The sequence below is a fragment of the Plecotus auritus genome, assembly GCF_963455305.1.
Source record: "Plecotus auritus genome assembly, chromosome: 3".
NCBI classification, from domain to species: Eukaryota; Metazoa; Chordata; class Mammalia; order Chiroptera; family Vespertilionidae; genus Plecotus; species Plecotus auritus.
Window position 1 is genome coordinate 170,143,302 of NC_137772.1, and position 21,435 is coordinate 170,164,736.

Here is a 21,435-nt window from a genome sequence, read left to right on the forward strand (position 1 = left end):
ACCCCGGCGCGCCTTAAAGGGGCCCTGTACTTGGTTGGCCGCCAGCCTTGCTGGGAGCTCCCAGAGCCATGTGCGAGGCTGGCCTTCCGGCCCCTGAAGCAGAAGTGAGCGCTGCTCGCCCTCGGCATGCGGTCTAGGGCGCTAGGGCGCTTGGAGAGGCCGGACCGTACTGTCCACCTGCCTTTTTATGGTGGGAGGGGGTGGTGCGTGGTCCTGAAGAAGGACTCGCCAGTAGAGAACAGGTGTGTTCCATCTGAGTTAGGGAAGGAGTCTTTTGAAGGAGGGGGCGGGGGTGTGTAAGAGGAGTGGCAGGGTGAACAGATGTGCTCACTACCTGGGCCAGAGCTGAAGCTGTAGTTAATTTTGGCTTCGGTTTTGTAAGGAGGGTCTTATCAGTTCCTGACTGCCTGTTTCCATTTCTCCATCCCAATTATTAAAGCCGTTAATGACCAGTTTCTGCTAGAGGAACGGACGTCTTTGTCCTTGAGACTTTCCCATTTACGCTCTATAGCAGGGCTTGGGTCGGGTGCGCCTCTGTAATGCATGCATGATTATCGCATATGATTGGAGACAGAACCAGAAGGACTTTTTCTCCGGACAGTAGGCCATTAAGTGAAAATACTGGGTATGATATAGTATTCCCAAGGTCATATGGCCAATCCTACTATCTGATCACCCAGGTTTTTTGTTGTTGCTCTTAAGTCTACTCTATCCAGGAAAGATCCTTCTCATTTTGGGGGGCCCTTTACTTGACTTTTGTTGCCTTTTGGATCATAGGAGTATTGTTGCAGGTGATGGTGCTTTCAATTTCAAATTGCCAGTACTTTTGTCTCCGGGTAAGATGGCCCTTTAAACAGAGAAACTGCTATGCTGAGGGAGTCCCAGCCCTCTAATCCAAGCAGGAACAGTCCCACAAGTGACCTTGACTCCTGTAAAGAATTTATACTTTCTCTTCTGCAGACAGATTGAAGCTGCCAACATCTGAAGTTAAGGAAAGCCTTAGGGTGGTTTTAGTTTGCTATGTGTTATCTTGCATGGTTGGCAAATGAGGTGAAGCCTGTCGGATTTGCACTGATGGCAGCTGATTATTTGGGAGATACTTGTCTTATTTTGACTGTTGCTTCTCCCGCCAGGGAACAGGGTAAAGAAGGCTCTTGGGACATGAAGCAAGTTCTAGATAGTGTTTTGGCAGGATAGGGAACACCATAATTAGTTAGTTGCAGAGCTGCTAACCCAGACCAGATGGTCTAACCCTGTGGTGAATTTGAAAAAGGCTTTAGAATTTACCTTTTAAAAATATTTTGTCTCTTAAGGCTCTGAGGAAGCTCAGAAAGTTTTTGGGATGACAGGACTACATAACTGTAGTATCATTTTTATTTTGTTTACTTTCCTATTACAGATGGACTTGAGGATTCCAGAAACGTGTAAATAGGAAGCCATTAGAAGGCTTTTGACCCTTAAAAGTAGTAAAACCTAACGACTCAGGACTGAAAATTTCCTGATATCTAAGCAGAAAGACCAGAATACCAAGAAGCCTTTCAGCATTGCTAGCACCTGCCTGAGCTTTCCAGATTACCCTGCAGCTTATTTGGTACTCAATTTTATTTTTGCTATGAAAGTAGGCTTTAGAAGGCAAAAATAGTCTTCTGACCTGGGAGAACTGACCCATACATACCACTTTGATTCTCAAGGTCAGATATAGTTTCACTTTTCTGAGAAGAGATATTTTTAAACTTTGCTAGGAGACACAAATGTTAGTCATTCTGTTGTTTAACCCTCCCCACAATCATATAATTTAATAAACACCTGAGTTGGAGAGGTAGACTAACTCAGAACCTGGATATTGACTTCTTGCTTATCCAAATGAATTCATACTAAGCAATGGCTTTAGTATTAGCTGTTGGTGGCTTAGCTTTGTGATGTAAATACTGTCTTTTCTCAGGTGATGTAAGCTGGGAATTGGAGTAGGGCCATCAACACACTCTGGACTTTTTTTTTTTAAGAGAGAGAGGAAGGAGAGGGAGAGGGAGAAAATCTACTTGTTATTCCACTTATTTATGCATTCATTGTTTGCTGCTTGTATGCACCCTGAGGGAATTGATACACAGCTTTGGTGTATCTAGGCGACACTTTAACCAGCTGAGCTACTCCGCCAGGGCCACTTCTGGACTCTTTTTTTTTTTTAAATTTATTGATTTTTTACAGAGAGAAATGGAGAGGGATAGAGAGTTAGAAACATCGATGAGAGAGAAACATCGATCAGCTGCCTCCTGCACACCCCCTTGGGGATGTGCCTGCAACCAAGGTACATGCCCTTGACTAGAATCAAACCTGGGACCCTTTGCTCCACAGGCTGACACTCTATCCACTGAGCCAAACTGGCTAGGGCTCTTTTTTGCAACTTTATTGAATGTATATAATGAAACTTGGTGAATATTTGGATTTTTTTAAATTAATTATTATTTTAAAAATTGACTTCAAAAATGACTAACCATTTTGGGCTATTAGTGCTAGGTTTGTCTTCCTAGGTCCACTTCTGGACTCTTAACGCCATTGTGACTTAGCCAAACCTAGTTATTTACTTTACCATTGAGAATTGCTCCTCCAAGCTAGGATATTGTATAACTTTGAGTAAATCAATACAAGAGTGTTTCTAGATTGTTTCTAGACCTTTTCAAGACACTTAATACCAATAGTTCCTTTATTGCAGACCTATATCACTGCATAATCCCTCCTATATAAATCCTAGACTGAAATGGGGTTCAACAAAACTGAGTCAGTTTTGTCCTGTGAAATGTTACTTGGGCTTAAAGCCCAAAACTTTTTAAAGCACGTGCTCAAATCTCTGTGCCTTCACTTTGATTATCAGCCTACCCAAAGTAATGGCAATTCTTTGATTCTTACTAAATGGACCAGAGATGAAAGATGGAGAGTAAAAGTCTCATCATATCCTAGTGGTGACATAATTGCATCTGTTCTTCATAGTGGACTTTAGATTGATAGCAGGTAAATGCCTGGGTGTGGAGAGCAAGGTGAAGTAGGTAATCAGAGAAGGAAAGACTGGCATTCCTAGTTCTTAGAATCCAAGTGGGCAAAAGGCAGGAAACCAGACTTGTTGGATTTTTCTACAAGCACACACTAATTCCTTCTGTCCTGTTTCAGTGCTTTATGTGGTAGAGTAGGATGTGACATTTAAATCAGGAGTGAGGCAACTTTATCAATAGATCTTTCTTAGCATCTGACTTGGACTGTCTTTTTCAGTTCTTCCTTAACTGCCCAAATTCCTTAGATTCCTGTATTTCTTTATCAAATATACTTTTATTGATTTCAGAAAGGAAGGGAGAGGAAGAGAGAGAGAGAAACATCAATGATGAGAGAGAATCATTGATTGGCTGCCTCCTGCACGCCCCCTACTGGGGGTTGAGCCCGCAACCCAGGCATGTGCCTTTAACTGGAATCAAACCCGGTACCCTTCAGTCCGCAGGTGGACACTTTACCCACTGAGCCAAACCAGCTAGGGCAGATTCCTATATTTCTTTTAACATGAGATTATTTTAAAAGGTCTGTAAGTTCACAGTAGACATCACCTGGGATGCTTGTTCAGAACATTACACATACATGAATCCTACCTTTAGATTCTGATTCAGCAAAGATGGATTGGATTATGGAGACTCATATTTTTTCAAGTACCTTAGTTGACTGAGGGTGCTCAGTAGTCCTTTTCTCTTGGGCCACATGCAGACATTTTTTGCAACTTTTTTTGGTTAATCCTCACCTGAGGATATTTTTCCATTGATTTTTAGGGAGAGTAGAAGAGAGAGGGAAAGACAGAGAGAAATACACTAATTGGTTGCCTCCTGCATGAGCCCTGACCAGGACCTGGGCTGGGGAGGAAGGAGCCTGCAACCAAGTTATGTGCCCTTGACCAGAATCAAACCCGGGACCCTTTGGTCCACAGGCTGACACTCTATCCACTGAGCCAAACCGGCTAGGGCTCTTTTTTTTGCAACTTTATTGAATGTATATAATGAAACTTGGTGAATATTTGGATTTTTTTAAAATTAATTATTATTTTAAAAATTGACTTCAAAAATGACTAACCATTTTGGGCTATTAGTGCTAGGTTTGTCTTCCTAGGTCTTTCTTCCCCCCCCCCCCTCCCCGCCCCCAAATACCTTAGGGAAAGTTTCTTGTAAATCCCTCTAGCAAAGCATTAGAAGCTAAAACTTGTAAGAACTTCTAGTAGAAGTAAAGGAACAGTTTCTAGTTTCTGAGAGGAGTAGGTGGCAGATCCTATATACTTTATTCACTAATATACACTTAGTGTTACATATAATAAGTAGGGGTTCAGCAAATATTTGTTAAAGAACAGTAAGGATTTCTACTGAAAGTAGAATTAGAACTCTATTTTTTTCTGAAGCTGTTGGTGTTTTTTGCTGTCTTCCTTGCCAAATGGTCAGCAAACTTTTAGGGAAGCATTTGTTACAAAATGACAGGTAGGGTGAACAAAGGAATTGTGAGTATGAAGGGAGTCAAAGTATGAAATCTGATTACTCTGCTTAGGCTGTTAAGTGGCCTATTAAGTGCAGGAAGACTTCTAATATCACCATTGTGAAACACAGATGTTAAATGGCTTAGTTCTCTCTGACCTGGTTCTGGGGAGAGAGGAGCCTTTGTCCTATGTGTGTTCTTTTTTCCTTAATGCAGGTTGTTCATTCTGCATTGGAAGCCTTTGTAGCACAAGATTTTTCCTAGCAGTTATTAATGCATTATGTTTGCTTCATCAACTTAGTTCTGCTAGCTTGACGAGCTCTGATCTTTTGTTGATGAAGGACAGGGCTCTATTAAATTCAGAGCATCTTTCTCAAGCTTTTAATGTTGGAGTTCCTGGATATGTGTCAGGACAAGTTCTGATGTGTCTGGAATGGAGGATCAAAGAAAATTTTGCTTTTCCCTTGTAGAGTAAGGATCCTAGGTGTGGACTAATAATAATAATAATAATAGGTCAAGATAAGTAAGAGGGAAATAACCATATTATTGAGTAGGTGCTTATCCAAATAGGATTCTACAGTTGCCAGGATTTGGGGGAGAAGTGAGTAGTTTTAGTTGATTTTTTAAAGGATTTATTTATTAATTTATTATTTTAGAGCCAGAGGAAGGGGGGCGGAGAGAGAGAGGTTGCCTCTTGCATGCGCCCTAACTGGGGTTTGAACCTGCAAGCTGGGTATGTGCCCTGACTGGGAATCGAACCTGTGACCCTCAGTGCACAGGATGATTCTCCAGCCAACTGAGCCAAACTGGCCAGGGCTTAATTGATTTTTGATAAGTGATTTGGCCAATATCCTATTCCAGAAATACCCGAAGTATTACCAGCAAGTCTTTGGCACAATTTTCTACATATACTATTAGTACTTTTCCTCCCTTGGCCCTTTAAGATAGAGGGTCTTTTCATTATATTTGTTCATCCTAGCTACAGCTTTTGAGCTACAGCCCACTTCTATCAATAATGGCAAACTCACTAGCAGAGTTCTTGCAAGATGGCAGCAGGTTTGAAAAAGCCTCTTCGTGATTGTGATGCCTCCATCCTGTAGAGAATCCTGGCTGTTGGACATTGTGAGTCAGGTCCTTATCTTTGGAAGGAGCTCTCTCCATCTTCCCATGAAGGAGCTGACCTATTGAGTGACGTGACTCCTTGATTAACCTGACAGCTGCTGTTCCAGTGGGGTGACTCTACACATGGCATGCAATCAGAAACCAAAAGCCCAGTCGCCACACCTCCAAAATTGGGGGAGGAGCTGGGAGGTGAAAATCAGGGATGACTCAGAGGTTTGTAATCTGCCTGTCCCATCAGTGAGTATAGCCTGAATGTACTGTACAAAGCTATTCAGGAGCTTTCTTTGGCAGCGAGGAGGTAGATTAAATGAGGTGTGTAGCCTTGGGTGTGACACTCCTCCAGCATTCTAGAATCATTTGCTCTGCTGGTGGAGATTACTGTTAGTTAAATTTGTTTCCTCTCTCTGACTCCTCCCCTTTTTAAGGAGGACCTTTCTGTTCCCAGCTAAAGGAAATTATCCATTTACCCCTTCCATAGGTATAAACTGCTTGTTTCCTGGGATCCAACTCCAGGGAAGAGTTGTGACACTTGAGGTAGTAGGTAATAGGCCAACATAGTTCTAAGAAACAAATACTTATTGAACTCAGTTATGCAGAAAGCACTGTTCTAGATGCAAATTATTTTATACTAGAGGCCTGGTGCACAAAATTCGTGCGTGGATGGGGTCCCTAGGCCTGGTCCGCGAACAGGGCCAATCGGGTCCAGGCCATTCAGGGCCGGGCTGGAGAGGAGGCGACGGTTGCCAGGCCAGGGTGCACATTATCAGCACCCCGCCACTGCATGGTTCCTGCCTCCCCCCTCCTCCTTCCCTTGCCACCGCAACGGGCAGGTGGGCCAAGTGGGGCCTGCCGGCCAGGGGGAGGAACAGGGCATGGAAGGTTGGCCACCGGCCCCAAGGAGGGAACCGGCTCTCAGTCCCCCTGGGAAAGGGGCTGCATCCACCACCACCAACCCCCGGTTCCCCGTCCCAGCCCAGGTGCTGGGGGAGGGACCAAGGGAGGTTGGTTGTGGGAGTACACTGACCACCAAGGGGCAGCTCCTGCATTGAGCGTCTGCCCCTGGTTGTCAGTGTGCGTCATAGCAACCGGTTGTTCCAGTCACTTAGGCTTTTATATATATAGACTAGGGGCCCACTGTACAAATTTGTGCACCTTGAAAGGAACTGTGGGCTGCGAGGCTACGGTGGGCACAGGGTTGGGCCTCAGCCCATCCTCCATGCCCCTGCCTGATCCCTCCTGCCGTAGCCCCTGGTCCTCTGTCTGTGGGCAGCCCCACTCCTGCTGCTACTGCTCCCATGCACTGACGGCGCTGGCACCAGCAGCAGGGGTGATTGGGGATGGCAGCAGGTACAAGTGCCGGGCGGGACCGTGGTGTGCGGGAACAAAAAATTTTCAGTAACTACCAGAGGCTCGCCCCGATGACAGTGACCGGTGCCCCGCCTTGGTCACCTGCTCTGCCATCCCTGCTCACCTGCTCTGCCATCCCGCCGCGGTCAACACTGGCCATGTTCTGTGCTCTGCCGACGCCCGCCATGTTCTGCGTGCGCCCCCTGCTGGTCAGTGTACATCAGAGCAACCAGTGTTCCGCCGTTTGGTCTATTTGCATATTAGGGTTTTATATAGAGAGACTAGAGGCCCGGTGCATGAAATTCGTGCACTCGGTTGGGGGTCCCTTGGCCTGGCCTACACCCTCACAGTCTGGGAACCCTCGGGGAATGTCAGACTGCCAGCTTAGGCCTGCTCCCCGCAATTGGACATCCTTAGCGCTGCTGTGGAGGTGGGAGAGGCTCCCACCACCACTGCTGTGCTCACCAGCCGTGAGTCCGGCTTCTGGCTTAGCAGCGCTCCCCCTGTGGGAGTGCGCTGACCATCAGAGGGGAACTCCTGCGTTGAGCAGGATCGGCTGAAACCAGCTCTCCAACATCCCCCGAGGGGTCCCGGATTGTGAGAGGGTGCAAGCCAGGCCGGGGGACCCCATTGGTGCACAATCAGGGCCAGGGACGTACATGGGAGTTTGGCCAGCCAGAGAGGAACCACGGGAGGGCTCCAGGACATGTCTGGCCTGTTTCGCTCATTCCTGATCAGCCAGACCCCAGCAGCAAGCTAACCTACCAGTTGGAGCATCTGCCCCCTGGTGGTCAGTGCACATCATAGCAAGCAGTTGAGCGGCCTTAGCATATCATTAGCATATTATGCTTTGATTGGTTGAACGGCTGACCAGACGACCGGATACTTAGCATATTGGGCTTTTATTATATAGGACTAGAGGCCTGGTGCATGAAACTCATGCACGGGAGGGGGGTGTCCCTCAGCCCAGCCTGCACCCTCTCCAATCTGGGACCCCTCGAGGATGTCTGACTGCCCGTTTAGGCCCGATCCCACCAGGCAGTCGGATATCCCTCTCACAATCCAGGACTGCTGGCTCCCAACCACTCGCCTGCCTGCCTGATTGCCCCTAACCACTTCTGCCTGCCAGCCTGATCACCCCCTAACCACTCTCCTGCCAGCCTGATCAACGCCTAACTGCTCCCCTGCCAGCCCAATTTCCCCTAACTGCCCTCCCCTGCCGGCCTGGTCACCTCTAACTGCCCTCCACTGCCGGCCTGGTCACCCCTAACTGTCCTCCCCTGCAGTCCTGGTCGCCCCTAACTGCCCTCCCCTGCAGGCCTGGCTGCCCCCAACTGCCCTCCCCTGCAGGCCTGGCTGCCCCCAACTGCCCTCCCCTGCAGGCCTGGTCCCCCCCAACTGCCCTCCCCTGCCAGCCTGGTCCCCCCCCCCAACTGCCCTCCCCTGAGGCCTGGTTGCCCCCAACAGCCCTCCCCTGCAGGCCTGGTCCCCCCCAACTGCCCTCCCCTGCCAGCCTGGTTCCCCCCAACTGCCCTCCCCTGCAGGCCTGGGTCCTCCCCAACTGTCTTCCACTGCAGGCTTCGTCCCCCCCAACTGCCCTCCCCTGCCAGCCTGGTCACCCCCAACTGCCCTCCCCTGAGGCCTGGTTGCCCCCAACTGCCCTCCCCTGCAGGCCTGGTCCCCCCCAACTGCCCTCCCCTGCAGGCCTGGTTCCCCCCAACTGCCCTCCCCTGCCAGCCTGGTCACCCCTAACTGCTCTCCCCTGCTGGCCTGGTCGCCCCCAACTGCTCTCCCCTGCCGGCCCGGTCACCCCTAACTGCCCTCTCTTGCCAACCTGGTCACCCCTAACTGCTCTCCCCTGCTGACCTGGTCGCCCCCAACTGCCCTCCCCTGCAGGCCTGGTTGTCCCTAACTGCCCTCCCCTGCCAGCCTGGTCACCCCTAACTGCCCTCCCCTGCTGACCTAGTTGCCCCTAACTGCTCTCCCCTGCTGGCCTGGTTGCCCCCAACTGCCCTCCCCTGCAGGCCTGGTCCCCCCCAATTGCCCTCCCCTGCTGGTCTGGTCTCCCCCCAACTGCCCTCCCCTGCAGGCCTGATCCCTCCCAACTGCCCTCCCCTGCTGGCCATCTTGTGGTGGCCATCTTATGACCACATGGGGGAAGCCAGCTTGTGTGTTGGAGTGCTGGTCAATTTGCATATTACCCTTTTATTAGATAGGATAGTCTACTTGTCTACCCTGAAATTGGCTTTATTATTACAAATTTAGAGATGCAAAAACTAGATTTAAAAGTGTAGAGGTTCAGCCCTAACTGATTTGGCTCAGTGGATAGAGCGTCGGCCTGCGGACTCAAGGGTCCCAGGTTGGATTCTGGTCAAGGGCATGTACCTTGGTTGCGGGCCCATCCCCAGTGGGGAGGATGCAGGATGCAGCTGATCGATGTTTCTCTCTCATCAATGTTTCTAACTCTCTATCCCTCTCCCTTCCTCTCTGTAAAAAATCAATAAAATATATTTTAAATAAATAAATAAATAAATAAAAGTGTAGAGGTTCAGAATACGCCTCACCAAAATGTGACACTTTGGCATGTAAATTATTTTGAACTGAAGACCATCAAGACTCTGCAGGCTCACAAGAAATTTACTTCTCCCTTAAATAATTTTTTTAAATATATGTTATTGATTTTTTACAGAGAGGAAAGGAGAGGGAGAGAGAGTTAGAAACATCTATCAGCTGCCTCCTGCACACCTCCTACTGGGGATGTGCCCGCAACCAAGGTACATGCCCTTGACCAGAATCGAACCTGGGACCTTTCAGTCTGCAGGCTGACGCTCTATCCACTGAGCCAAACCGGTTAGGGCTCCCTTAAATAATTTTAATTAGGAGCCTTGCCCATAATGAAAGTTATCACAAGAAATGACTTTTTATAACCTATCTAATTACTGAACATACTTTTTGTTGTTAATCCTCACAAAGGATATTTCTAATGTTGATTTTTAGAGAGAGTGAAAGGGAGGTGGAAGAAGAGTAGGGGCGGGGGAGAGAGAGAGAGAGAGAGAGAAACATCAATGTGGGAGTGACACATCAGTTGGTTGCCTCCTACATGTGCCCCGATCTGGGTCTGTGGATTGAACCTGTAACCCAGGTACATGCCCTTGGCCAGGAACTGAACCCAAGACCTTTACGTCCATGACAAACATTTCTTATCATCCTTCTCCCCTCTGAATCCCTAAGGTGATCCTTAGCCCAAAATGTCAAATATACCTCATTTTCCCTTTTTGCCTTTGAACCTCCTATGTATGTGGGGTCTCTGACTCATGTATGTTAGGTTCCCATGTGTATGTATGCATTACATTTAGTTTTTTCTTGTTAATCTGTCTCCTGTAGATTTAATTATTAGACAAGCCAAAAGAACCTGGGAAGCTAGAAGAAAGTTTCTTCCTCCCCCACAGAAGTTAGGTCATATAGCCAAGGTAACACAGCAGGATAGTGGCAGGATCTGGATTTAGGACTTGATCCTTGATAATTCCAGATCCCGGGCTCTTTACATTCAATCCTTCTGCTCCCTTGTTTAACACTTTGGACCATGGGTGTGTCTCAGTCTTTATTGTTCATGTGAATCACCTAATGAGCTTGTTAAAGGGCAGACGTGGATTCCATAGGTCTGAGGTGAGGCCCAGGATTCTGCGTTTCTAAGAATTTCCAAGTAATACTAATGCCATTTGCTAGGCAGTCATATTTTAAATAGCAAGGCACCTTTACACCTGTATTAGACTTAGAGCTAAGTAGCTTGAGTGTTACCCTAAATATGGAAAAGGAAAGGGAAATAGTTATTTGGCTTTGGGTGTCTCTTATTTATCTTAAGTTGCAGGGTTAGCTAAAAATATGACTAAACCTTATACTGAAGGGTGTGAGAAAGTGGCCATACTATTTCATTTTATATATTTACTAGAGGTTTGGTGCACGAAATTCGTGCACGGGGAGGGAGTCCCTCAGCCTGGCCTGCACCCTCTCTAATCCAGGACCATTGGCTCCTAACTGCTCGCCTGCCTGCCTGATCGCCCCTAATTGCCTCTGCTTGCTGGCCTGATTGCTCCCTAACAGGTCTCCTGCTGTCCTGGTCGCCCCCTAACTGCCCCCCTGCCAGCCTGGTCACCCCCAACTGCCCCTCTGCCTCGGCCCCTGCCACCATGGCTTTGTCCGGAAGGAAGTTGGACATCCGGAAGATGTCCAGTCGACCCAGTCTTATTAGCATATTACCCTTTTATTAGTATAGATTAGTGGCCCAGTGCATGAAATTCATGCACTCGGGGGGCGGGGGTCCCTCAGCCTGGCCTGCGCCCTCTCACTGTCCAGGAGCCCTCAGGGGATGTCCAAGTGCCGTGGAGGTGGGAGAGGTTCCCGCCACTGCTGCTGCGCTCACTAGCCATGAGCTGGCTTCTGGCTGAGCTGTGCTCCCCCTCTAGGAGCACACTGACCACCAGGGGGAAGCTCCTGCATTGAGCGTCCGCCCCCCTGGTAGTCAGTGCACGTCATAGCGACGAGTCGTTCTGCCATTTGGTTGATTTGCATATTACCCTTTTATTATATAGGGCTAGAGGCCTGGTGCACGAATTTGTGCACAGGCAGTTGGCCAGCCAGCCCCGCCTCCAATCGGGCGAGGGGGGGCACCCAGGGGGAGGGGCTGCAAGCAGTTGGCCGGTCAGCCCCGCCCCTGATCAGGGTGTTGGGGGCCGATTGGGTCCCGGATCAGGCTGGTTGGTTGCCACAGTGCATGTCATAGCCACCAGTCATTATGGTCAGTCCAGTTGCTAGGCTTTTATATATATAGATTGTATAACAAATACAAAGCACTTGCTATGTGCCAGACATGGTTTTAAGTGCTTTGTAAAACCAGGGTAGGGCAAAGGTTTTACAGTTGTGAGTACACAAAACTGTTTACTCTTGTATTATAATTATTAATTACTAGAAGCCCAATGCAAGAATGGGCTTTCCTTCCCCCTGACTGCCAGCACCGCTTTCACTCTGGCCCAGAGCCACCTTTCTGCCTTTGCTCTGGCCTGGAGCCACCTTTCCGCCTTCCCACGCTGCCCAGAGGCCTGGAGCAGCTGGGGCAGTGCCTGCATATGCAAATTAACCCGCCATCTTTGTTTGGTTAATTTGCATACTCCTGATTGTCTGGTGGGTGTTGCAAAGGTATGGTCAATTTGCATCTTTCTCTTTTATTAGTGTAGCTTGTATTTTCCATACAAATAACTGTAAACCTGCTTTTGTCCCACCCTGTATTTTTTTTTAATATATTTTATTGATTTTTTTTACAGAGAGGAAGAGAGACAGGGATAGAGAGTTAGAAACATCAATGAGAGAGAAACATCGATCAGCTGCCTCCTGCACACCCCCCACTGGGGATGTGCCCGCAACCAAGGCACATGCCCCCGGCCAGAATTGAACCTGGGACCTTTGAGTCCGCAGGCCGACGCTCTATCCACTGAGCCAAACCGGTTAGGGCCCACCCTGTATTGACTTAATCCTCAGAACAATCCTTGAGGTAGGTACAGTTATTGTTCCCATTTTATTTTACATCTAAGGACACCGAGGTACAGAAAGGTTAAATGACTTGGCTAGGGTTACACAGCCAAGAAGTGGCAGAGAAGTGTAGAATGAGAAGAGACCAGCTTTAACCATGCTCTCCTCAAATTAGCATTGTTTTGCAAATTGGAGATCTGGCTAAGAAGTGTTGCTGATGGAGATTAGGGACAGTTGAAATCAGTTCTTTAAGTTACTCCTGAGGCTCCTCGTTAAATGACAATGATGCTCTCTACAAAGGAAAGTAAGACTTTACTATTGGTGGAAGTGAGGTGATAGTTTAGTTCCAAGTTCCTTCCTCTTACCTAATCATTTGCTTAAAGTAGCTTTCATATAAACGGATCTGAGAAATGACTAAGCAGCAATCATGACCCCTCTGATTCCCTTAATGTTGCTGCATTCTTAGAGCCTTGTTAAGTGACCTTCCACCCTTTGCTTTCTGATTTCCTTTTTTATTTTTGTGTTATCTTGTCTTAATCTTAAATGAATTAAAAGCAGAGGGCCAGTCATTGATTCTAGCAGTTCTCTCTCACAAGGTGGGGAGGACAGGACTGTTTTTGTTTATGTTTTTATTGGTAGAAGAAAGACCTCCAACTTGAGAGTATTTCCATTTTCATCTTAAGATGTGGGCCCCCATTCTACATGTTGAGCTCATATATATTTTTCCTCCTAAGGTTTAACTTGAGACTATTCTTTTTATAATCCTCTTGCCAATGAAGCAGCCAGCCATTATAGAAATTTAAAGTTGGTTTAGAAGTGGAAAAATTGTCCATTATGGAGGTATTTTAACTTCTTCTCTCAGATGATATGTCGTCCCCGTCGTCCCACCCACCTGCCCCTCCCCCTGTAGCTTGTTTAAAAACTCAACCAACCACTGCAGCAACTAATGACCCAGAATTAAAAGGTCTGCTGCAGGGCTGATAGAGTTGCTGGGAGATGGGGCCTCTATAATAGGGGATCTGTGGGACCATTGAGCTTGGAATAGCTTGAACATGGCTATTAGCTCCATAGAACAATAGTTTGAACTTATTCACATGTTTTTTCATGTCCACCTTTTGGTGACTAATAAGAATAGGAAAAGTTATCTCTTTAGTGTTGGGTCCAGCTCCCATGTGTCCCTCGTAGGGTGAAGAGGCTAAAGGGCTCTTTGTGCTGTTTACTTCTTGCCCAAATGGTCCTCGGTGAACTAGAGCAGACTCTTTAAGAAGTTAGTGAAAGGAGTTATGATGGACTCTCTGGTTAACAAGTTGAGGTGTTCCACCTTTGCTTTAGGGATAATTAGTTTGCCTATGCTCTCCAAATTTAGCTTTGGATTGATATATGTGTGTATATATATATATGTGTGTATATATATATATGTGTGTGTATATATATGTATATATATATATATATGTTTTATATATATGTTTATATCCTATCTAATAAAGAGGGAATATGCTAATTAACCATCACTCCATCACAAAGATGGCTACACCCACAGCTGAGGCCAAGTTCCCATAAGGAGCCTTGACGAGCAATTAGCAGGGACCTGAGGCTATGCCCTCCCCCACCCCTGTGGGGCTTGACAGGGGATCTCAGGCTGGGCCTCCCACCTTGGCACCAGGCCAGGGGACCTAAGGCCAAGCCCCCCGCCCGGTGGGGCTTGATGGGGGACCTCAAGGTGTGCTTCCCATCCTGGTGCTGGACTAGGGGACCTCAGGCTGCTCCTCCCGCCCCAGCACCAGGCCAAGGGACCTCAGGCCGCACTCCCCACCAGGTGGGGCTTGACAGGGGACTTCAGGCTGCGCCCCCCCACCCCGGCACCAGGCCGGGGGACCTCAGGCCGCACCCCCCACCCCAGCACCGGACCAGAGGACCTGAGGCTGTGCCCTCCTGCCTGGTGGGGCTTGATGGGGTACCTCAGGCCATGCCCCCCACTCAGCGGGGCTTGACAGGGGATCTCAGGCCATGTCCCACACCTGGCAGGGCTTGACAGGGGACCTCAAGGCATACCCCCCACCCTGGTCTGGGCTGGGGGACCTCAGGCCACGCCCCTGTCCTGGCGCCGGGCCAGGGGACCTGAGGCTATGTCCCCTGCCTGGCAGGGCTTGACAAGGGTGGGAATGGCCGGGTCTGGATCTAGCCCAATGGGGGGGTGGGCGACCGGGTCTGGATCTCATGCGATTTTGAGGCGATTGTGGGTGGGCGGGGACTTGACTCCGGGTCCCATGGTGTGCCCCAGACTCTGACAGGAGGAAGGTTTTCATATACATTTTACTAATTTTCTTTCATCTCTGACACTTCTATTATAGAGAAAGGGCAAATAGCAATATTAAATTATTTCCTCTAATTAATCCCCTTTTAATGTGCACGAATTTTGTGCACCGGGCCACTAGTGTGTGTGTGTGTGTGTGTGTGTGTGTGTGTGTGTATATATATATATATATATATATATGTATGTATATGTATATGTATATATGTGTATATGTATATATATGTGTGTGTGTATAAAACCTTTATTGTTGAAAGTATTATAGATGTCCCCCTTCCCCCCTCCCATTGGTCCCCTGCACTCCGTTCCCACCATCTTCCCAGGCCTTCACCTTGGATTGATTTTTTTATTTTTATTTTATTTTGTTAATCCTTACCCAAGGATATTTTTCCATTGATTTTTAGAGAGAATGGAAAGGAGAGTGAGAGACAGAGAAACATTGATGTGAGAGACATATCAATTGGTTGTCTCCTGCATGCACCCAGACCAGGGCTGGGGAACCTGCAACCAAGGTATGTGCCCTTGACTGGAATCAAACCTGGGATCCTTCAGTCCAAGGGCCGACACTCTATCCACCGAGCAAACCAGCTAAGGCGGATTAATTCTTTTAAAAATAACCTTTTCTGAAGGGTCACTTCCCTTTTCAATCCTTGGTACTGCCACAACAGAAGAAGGGACACTAAAATCTAAAAAAAGCCTCAGGCCCTACTGAACTCTCATCCGAGGCATGTAGCTTTTTGGAATTTATACAGTGTCGCTGGTTCAAATGATTTTCAGTGCAACTAGACAGTAAGGCAATAGTCACTAGAAAAGGTGCTTCTGATCTTTTGACAAAAGGGGGGGAAAGTGTGGACTTGCATCAGGTTTAGTTTGTATGTGTGTGATCCTTTTAGTTTGCAAAGTGCTTTCACATTCATTTTATCACAAAATAACCCTGTTGAGTTGTGTAGTCAGTAATAACACCACATTGTAGATGGGGAAACTGGGACTTATTTTGACTATCTCATTTTATCTTCAAAATAATCTCATGCAGAAAAGTTAAATCTCCTTGTCTAACCCCGTATAGCTAGTTAGCCCAGTAGTCACACCTTGTCCATAGGGGTTACATTCCAAGACCCCCAATGGATGCCTAAAACCACAAATAGTACTGAACCCTCTGTTTTTCCCTATACATACATACATACCCATGAGTTTAATTTATAAATTAGTGACAGTAATAGATTAACAATAACTAATAATAAAACATTTATAACAATCTATACTAATAATAGCCTAGGGCCGTCACAACCATTCGGACGACCAAACAGTGGGCCCCGGGCAGCTGGGGTGTGGCGGCAGGAGCGATCTGTGGGCCCTGGGCACCTCTCAGTCCCTTCTCTAGCCCGCAGCTCCCATCCCCCAATGGCGAATGAGGAACCATGGGTGGATGGCAGGGGACGCAGGCCTTGCCAGGCCAAGGCCTCCACCCTGCCAGTCCCCCCACACAGGGCGACTCTCGGTTGGGGTGGGTGGGAACAGCGGACCTCTCGGTCCCTCCCCCTGGCCTTCAGGCTCCAGTCCCCGATGGCGAATGGGGAACTGGGGGAACCCGGGGTGGGTGGTGGGGCATGCTACGGCACCAGGCCAAGGCCCTGCCCCCCATCACCCCACACACAGAGATCGACCAGCGCCAAGGGCAAGGCCGGTGAGTGGGATTGCGGGGAGGGGATGGCCGACCTCTTGGTCCCTCCCCCACGGCCCACAGGCTCTGATCCCCTGGCATACCAGTTTCCATTAGTGGGAAGAAGATACAATAGAACAGCCTGGAAATGGCAAGTCTTTTTCCTTATTGATTCTTTATCGCTGGGCTCTAGAGAAATAATGACCAGGTCCCCTATTGGGTCCTTCGGAGCCCCATCTCTCCTCTCTGCTTAGCCCTGCTGATCATTGGGTGTCCCAGAGCAAGAGGGAGAGAAAAGCTGGACTTAGCAACGCCACCCACCTGAGGGTTGGGGGTAGCAGAGGGACGTGGTGACTTTGGAGTCACACAGACTCTGCCAGTTAGACCTGTGTAACCTCTCTGAGCCTCCGTTTCTTCATCTATAAAATGGGTATGATGCCGAAACCGGTTTGGCTCAGTGGATAGAGCGTCGGCCTGCGGACTGAAAGGTCCCGGGTTCGATTCCGGTCAAGGGCATGTACCTTGGTTGCGGGCACATCCTCAGTGGGAGGTGTGCAGGAGGCAGCTGATCGATGTTTCTCTCTCATCGATGTTTCTAGCTCTCTATCCCTCTCCCTTCCTCTCTGTGAAATATCAATAAAATATATTAAAAAAAATAAAATAAAATAAAATGGGTATGATAATAGTACCAGCCTCAATGGAATGTTACTGGGTGTGCATAAGATTATGCATGTAAGGCTCTCAGCCCAGGGCTTGACAGATACTAAGTGCTCACTGTTGTCACTGATTATCTTCCCCCTGCCCTCACTGAACTTACAAACCCCAGTGCTTAACTGGCAATGTAGGCAGGTGTGGATATTGGCTGCTCCATGTCCTGGGGCCCCTGGGAGAACTCGGATTCTGGATTCCGGATTCCCAGGCAAGATGGCTCTGCAATATGAAACCCCTGAGGGTCAGAAGTCCAGCCGGGTCCCAGCATGTGCTCCCTGGGTGTCCGGGGCAATACCCGCTGCCTTCCCTCTCTTCCCGGCACTGTCCTATCCTGCCTCAGTTGTCACTCGTGCCGGGAATCCCTGCATCTGTGTGCACATCTATTCCCCAGCTCTGTCCTGCACTTGGGCAAATCACTTAACCACTCTGCGCCTTTGTTTTCTCATCTGAAAGCTGGGAATAATAGTGCCCTCCTGGGGTTGTTGATCAAACCAGGTCACCAAGTGAAGCACTTAGAAAGAAGAGTGCTGGGGCCTGTTTTAAGTGGCCATTCAGTGTCAGCTGTTCTGTTATTACTGTTGAAAGGCGAGTCTCCTAGGAGTAGGGGTTCTATGAGGTGCCACTGTCCTGTGAAAACCCTGAATGAGAATCTTCAGCCTCTTTCAGAAACTATGAGCTTATTAGCATAATAAACCACCTTTTTTTAAAAAAAAAAAAAATGTATTTCTTTATTGATTTCAGGGAGAAGGAGAGAGAGAGAAACATCAGTGATGAAAAAGAATCACCGATTGGCTGCCTCCTGCACAACCCCTACTGGAGACCGAGCCCACAACCCAGGCATGTGCCCTTGGCTGGAATCAAACCTGTGACCCCTCGGTCCACAGGCTGATGCTCTCTCCACTGAGCCAAGCCACTAGCCTGTGAAGGACCTTTTGATTCTTATAAGCATTAACAACAAAGAATAAGAAGCCTGAGGCCTGGGCCTGGATGTCTGTCCTGTATACCAATAGGTTGCTGGTTAGGTTCCCTGTCAGGGCACATGCCCCAATTGTGGGCTCAGTCTTTCTCTCTTTCTCTCTTTCTTCCTCTCTCTCTCTCAAATAAATGAAAACATATTTTAAAAAATAAAGTTAGAGGTGAAGCCATTATGGTCCCATGGCTGCAAACTAGAAGAAAATACAGCTCAATAAGAATAAGAGACTCTTTAAAAAAAGAAATTATAGCAATAAAAATAACATAGAATTCCAATGAGGAAGAAAACGGGCATCTAAAGGAATCCATGTGGCTACAGGGGAAATTGCTAATGAGTCTAGATTTTAAAAGTCAAACTGGCGCCGAAACCGGTTTGGCTCAGTGGATAGAGTGTCAGCCTGCGGACTGAAAGGTCCCAGGTTCAATTCCAGTCAAGGGCATGTACTTTGGTTGCAGGCACGTCCCCAGTAGGAGGTGTGCAAGAGGCAGCTGATTGTGTTTATCTCTCATCGATGTTTCTAACTCTCTATCCCTCTCCCTTCCTCTCTGTACAAAATCAATAAAATATATTTAAAAAATAAAATAAAAGTCAAACTGGGAAAAATGTATTTGCAGAAAATATTCGATAAATACATATAAGAGCTCACAGAAATCCTATATAATAAAAGTCTAATATGCAAATCAACCGAACTGCAGAAGGACCAGTGGAACGACTGGTCGCTATGACGCGCACTGACCACCAAGAGGCAGGCGCTCAACACAGGAGCTGTGACCTGGTGGTCAGTGTGCTCCGACAGGGGGAGCACCGCTCAGCCAGGAGCTGGGCTCACAGCTGGCTAGCGCAGCAGCGTGGCAGGAGCCTCTCCTGCCTCTGTGGCAGCACTAAGGAGCAGTGAGGTAAAAGGTAAGGAGCAGCGAGCGGGCAGGTGGTAAGGAGCGAGGGGTCCTGGACTGTGAGAGGGATCCCGGACTGCAAGAGGGCACAGGCCAGGCTGAGGGACCCTCCTCCACCCCCCTCCCCCCAGCCCCCAGTGCACGAATTTCGTGCACGGGGCCTCTAGTATCCTGTATAATAAAGAGCTAATATGCTAATTAGACCAGATGGCAGAACTACCTTCTGGTACAACCAGTGGGAGGGGGCGGGGCCGCAAGGGCCAAGCCCCTTGCATGAATTTCGTGCATTGGGTCTCTAGTACTGTAATAAAAGTTGTGTGAGTGTGGTCTGTCTCTCAAAATATTTTATTGTGCTATACTTAAACCTTCTCACCTAAACGAAGCACTTTATGGCTTCTGTTTAGCATATCCAAATTGCCATCATCACTATTTATGTTTTGGGATCATTATTAAGTAAAATGAGGGTTACTTGAGCACAAGCACTGCGATATCTCAACTGTGGATCTGATAACTCAGCCAACTAAGTGACTAACAGTGTGGATACATACACTGGACGTCCCAGTGGGATGCAGCAAGATAATGTGACCTTTGAAACTTATGAATTGTTGCCCAGCCAGTGTGGCTCAGTGGTTGAGTGTCTTTATGAACCAAGAGGTCACACGGTTTGATTCCCTGTCAGGACACATGCCTGGGTTGCAGGCTCGATCCCCAGTGGGGGGCATGCAGGAGGCAGCCAATCAGTGATTCTCATTGATGTTTCTATCACTCCCTTTCCCTACTTCTCTGAAATTAATAAAAATATACTAGGAAAAAAAACTTAAGAAAATGTTGATTTCTGGAATTTTTCATTTAGTTTTTTTGCACCACGGTTAATTGAAACCATGGAAAGCAAAACCAGGGACAGGTGCTATGTAGCTTAATTGGTTGTTTTTTAAAGGCAGTGTTGAACTTTTGTTGCAGGTCAGCAATCTTCTCATAGAAAGCTGTTTCTCTTTGGGTGGGGAAAAAAACCCTATCTCTAAACATATTAATGGGCTAGCTACACTATTTGTCTTTGTAGTAAGGGATATAGCCTCTTTTTAAATTTTATTTTATTTTATGTTTTATTGATTGTAGAGAGAGGAAGGAAGAGAGGGGGAGGGAGAAGGAGAAACATCAATGTGAGAGAGAAACATTGATCAGTTATCTCCCACACATGCCCGAACCAACAACCTGAGTATGTGCCCTGACGGGGAATAAAACCTGCAACCTTTTGGTGTGCCTCCAACCAGCTGAGTCACAGTGGCCAGAGCAGATATATATAGCCTTCTTGAATCTCAAGTCCATCTTTCTGGATAATTTTCTTCCTGAAGTATATCTTTAAAAATCCTTTTGGGTTCAAGTATATAGGCAATAAACTGTCATCTTTTGTTCGTCTGAAACGTCTTCATTTCACCTCCTTTAAGATATTTTCTCACCCAGTACACAACTCTAGTTTAATTATTCTCTCAGCACTTTGAAGATGATTTTCCAGTTTTCTAGTTTCCATTGCTGTTGCTGAGTAGCTTTCTGTCAGTTGTTACTTTGTAGATGTTCTGTCTTTGTGCTTTTTCCAGGAGCATTTGAGGTAGTGTTCTGATAGTCCGTCTCTGCCTGTGGGCTCTCCTAGGCTTACTGGAAAGGTTGGAAGTGTTGCCAGAAGACTACTAGGTGCCTGAGAGATTTTACCAGCAGGGTTAAGTAATTGATCAGTTCCCTCATTTGCTTTTCTCGGGGCCATTCAGAATTATTAAGAGCTAGATTGGGATGGACTAGGTACTCTGTAACAACAGCCTTTCTGACATTTCCTCTGTGCCTAACAAAGCCCAGCCCTAGAACCCAAATGATGGGAGAGAGTCTGTCTTCAGGGGATACTAATGAAGCTCTGGATGCAAAAAGCAGAGCTAAACCCAATTGCTGCCTCCAGACTTGGTAACTCCTTCCAAGCTATTCAGGGTCTTTTACAGCTTTCTTTTATGTCAGACTGTCCTTAGAGGCTAAGATTAATACAGGTTGAGTCACTGTCACTTCTTGTTAATACATAGGAGGGAGGAATAACTATTGCATAAATTTTTGTGTTTTCTTTGCAGAATGCATCCTGTCTTGTTCTTGCTGCCCGGCATGCTAGTGCTTCCTCCGCAGTAAGTTTGGGGGGAACAAAGACTGAGAATCATTGAGGCAGCCTGATCCTGGGATAGGGTTGGGGTGGGTTGGCTACCACCCAGATTCATCATTATTCTGAGTATCTTCTGGAGGTGTTTGTTATTATTGTTATTGTTGTTATAACTATTACTATTACTACTATTTTAAGATGTCATTTATTCAATAGTGTAGTGAGATGAGAATATAAAATAGTAGTTGCCTAATCTTTTTTTAAATTTACTGT

The 21,435-nt window shown here is 47.3% G+C and overlaps 1 protein-coding gene across 2 annotated transcripts in view; it reads left to right on the forward strand.

Moving 5' to 3' along the window:
- Positions 1–21,435, forward strand: part of CS (citrate synthase) — a 38,526-nt gene that overhangs the window by 2,231 nt on the left and 14,860 nt on the right. The window contains exons 1-3 of one of the 2 annotated variants that reach the window (XM_080659788.1): positions 57–242; positions 1,400–1,591; positions 21,140–21,190. Coding sequence is in view for 1 of the 2 variants with exons in the window: in XM_080659787.1 (XP_080515913.1) it covers positions 21,140–21,190 (51 nt within the window). In the remaining variant the exon portion in view is untranslated. Of the gene's footprint in view, positions 1–56; positions 243–1,399; positions 1,592–21,139; positions 21,191–21,435 lie in introns of those variants that run through there. The other variant, XM_080659787.1, reaches the window with a different exon arrangement.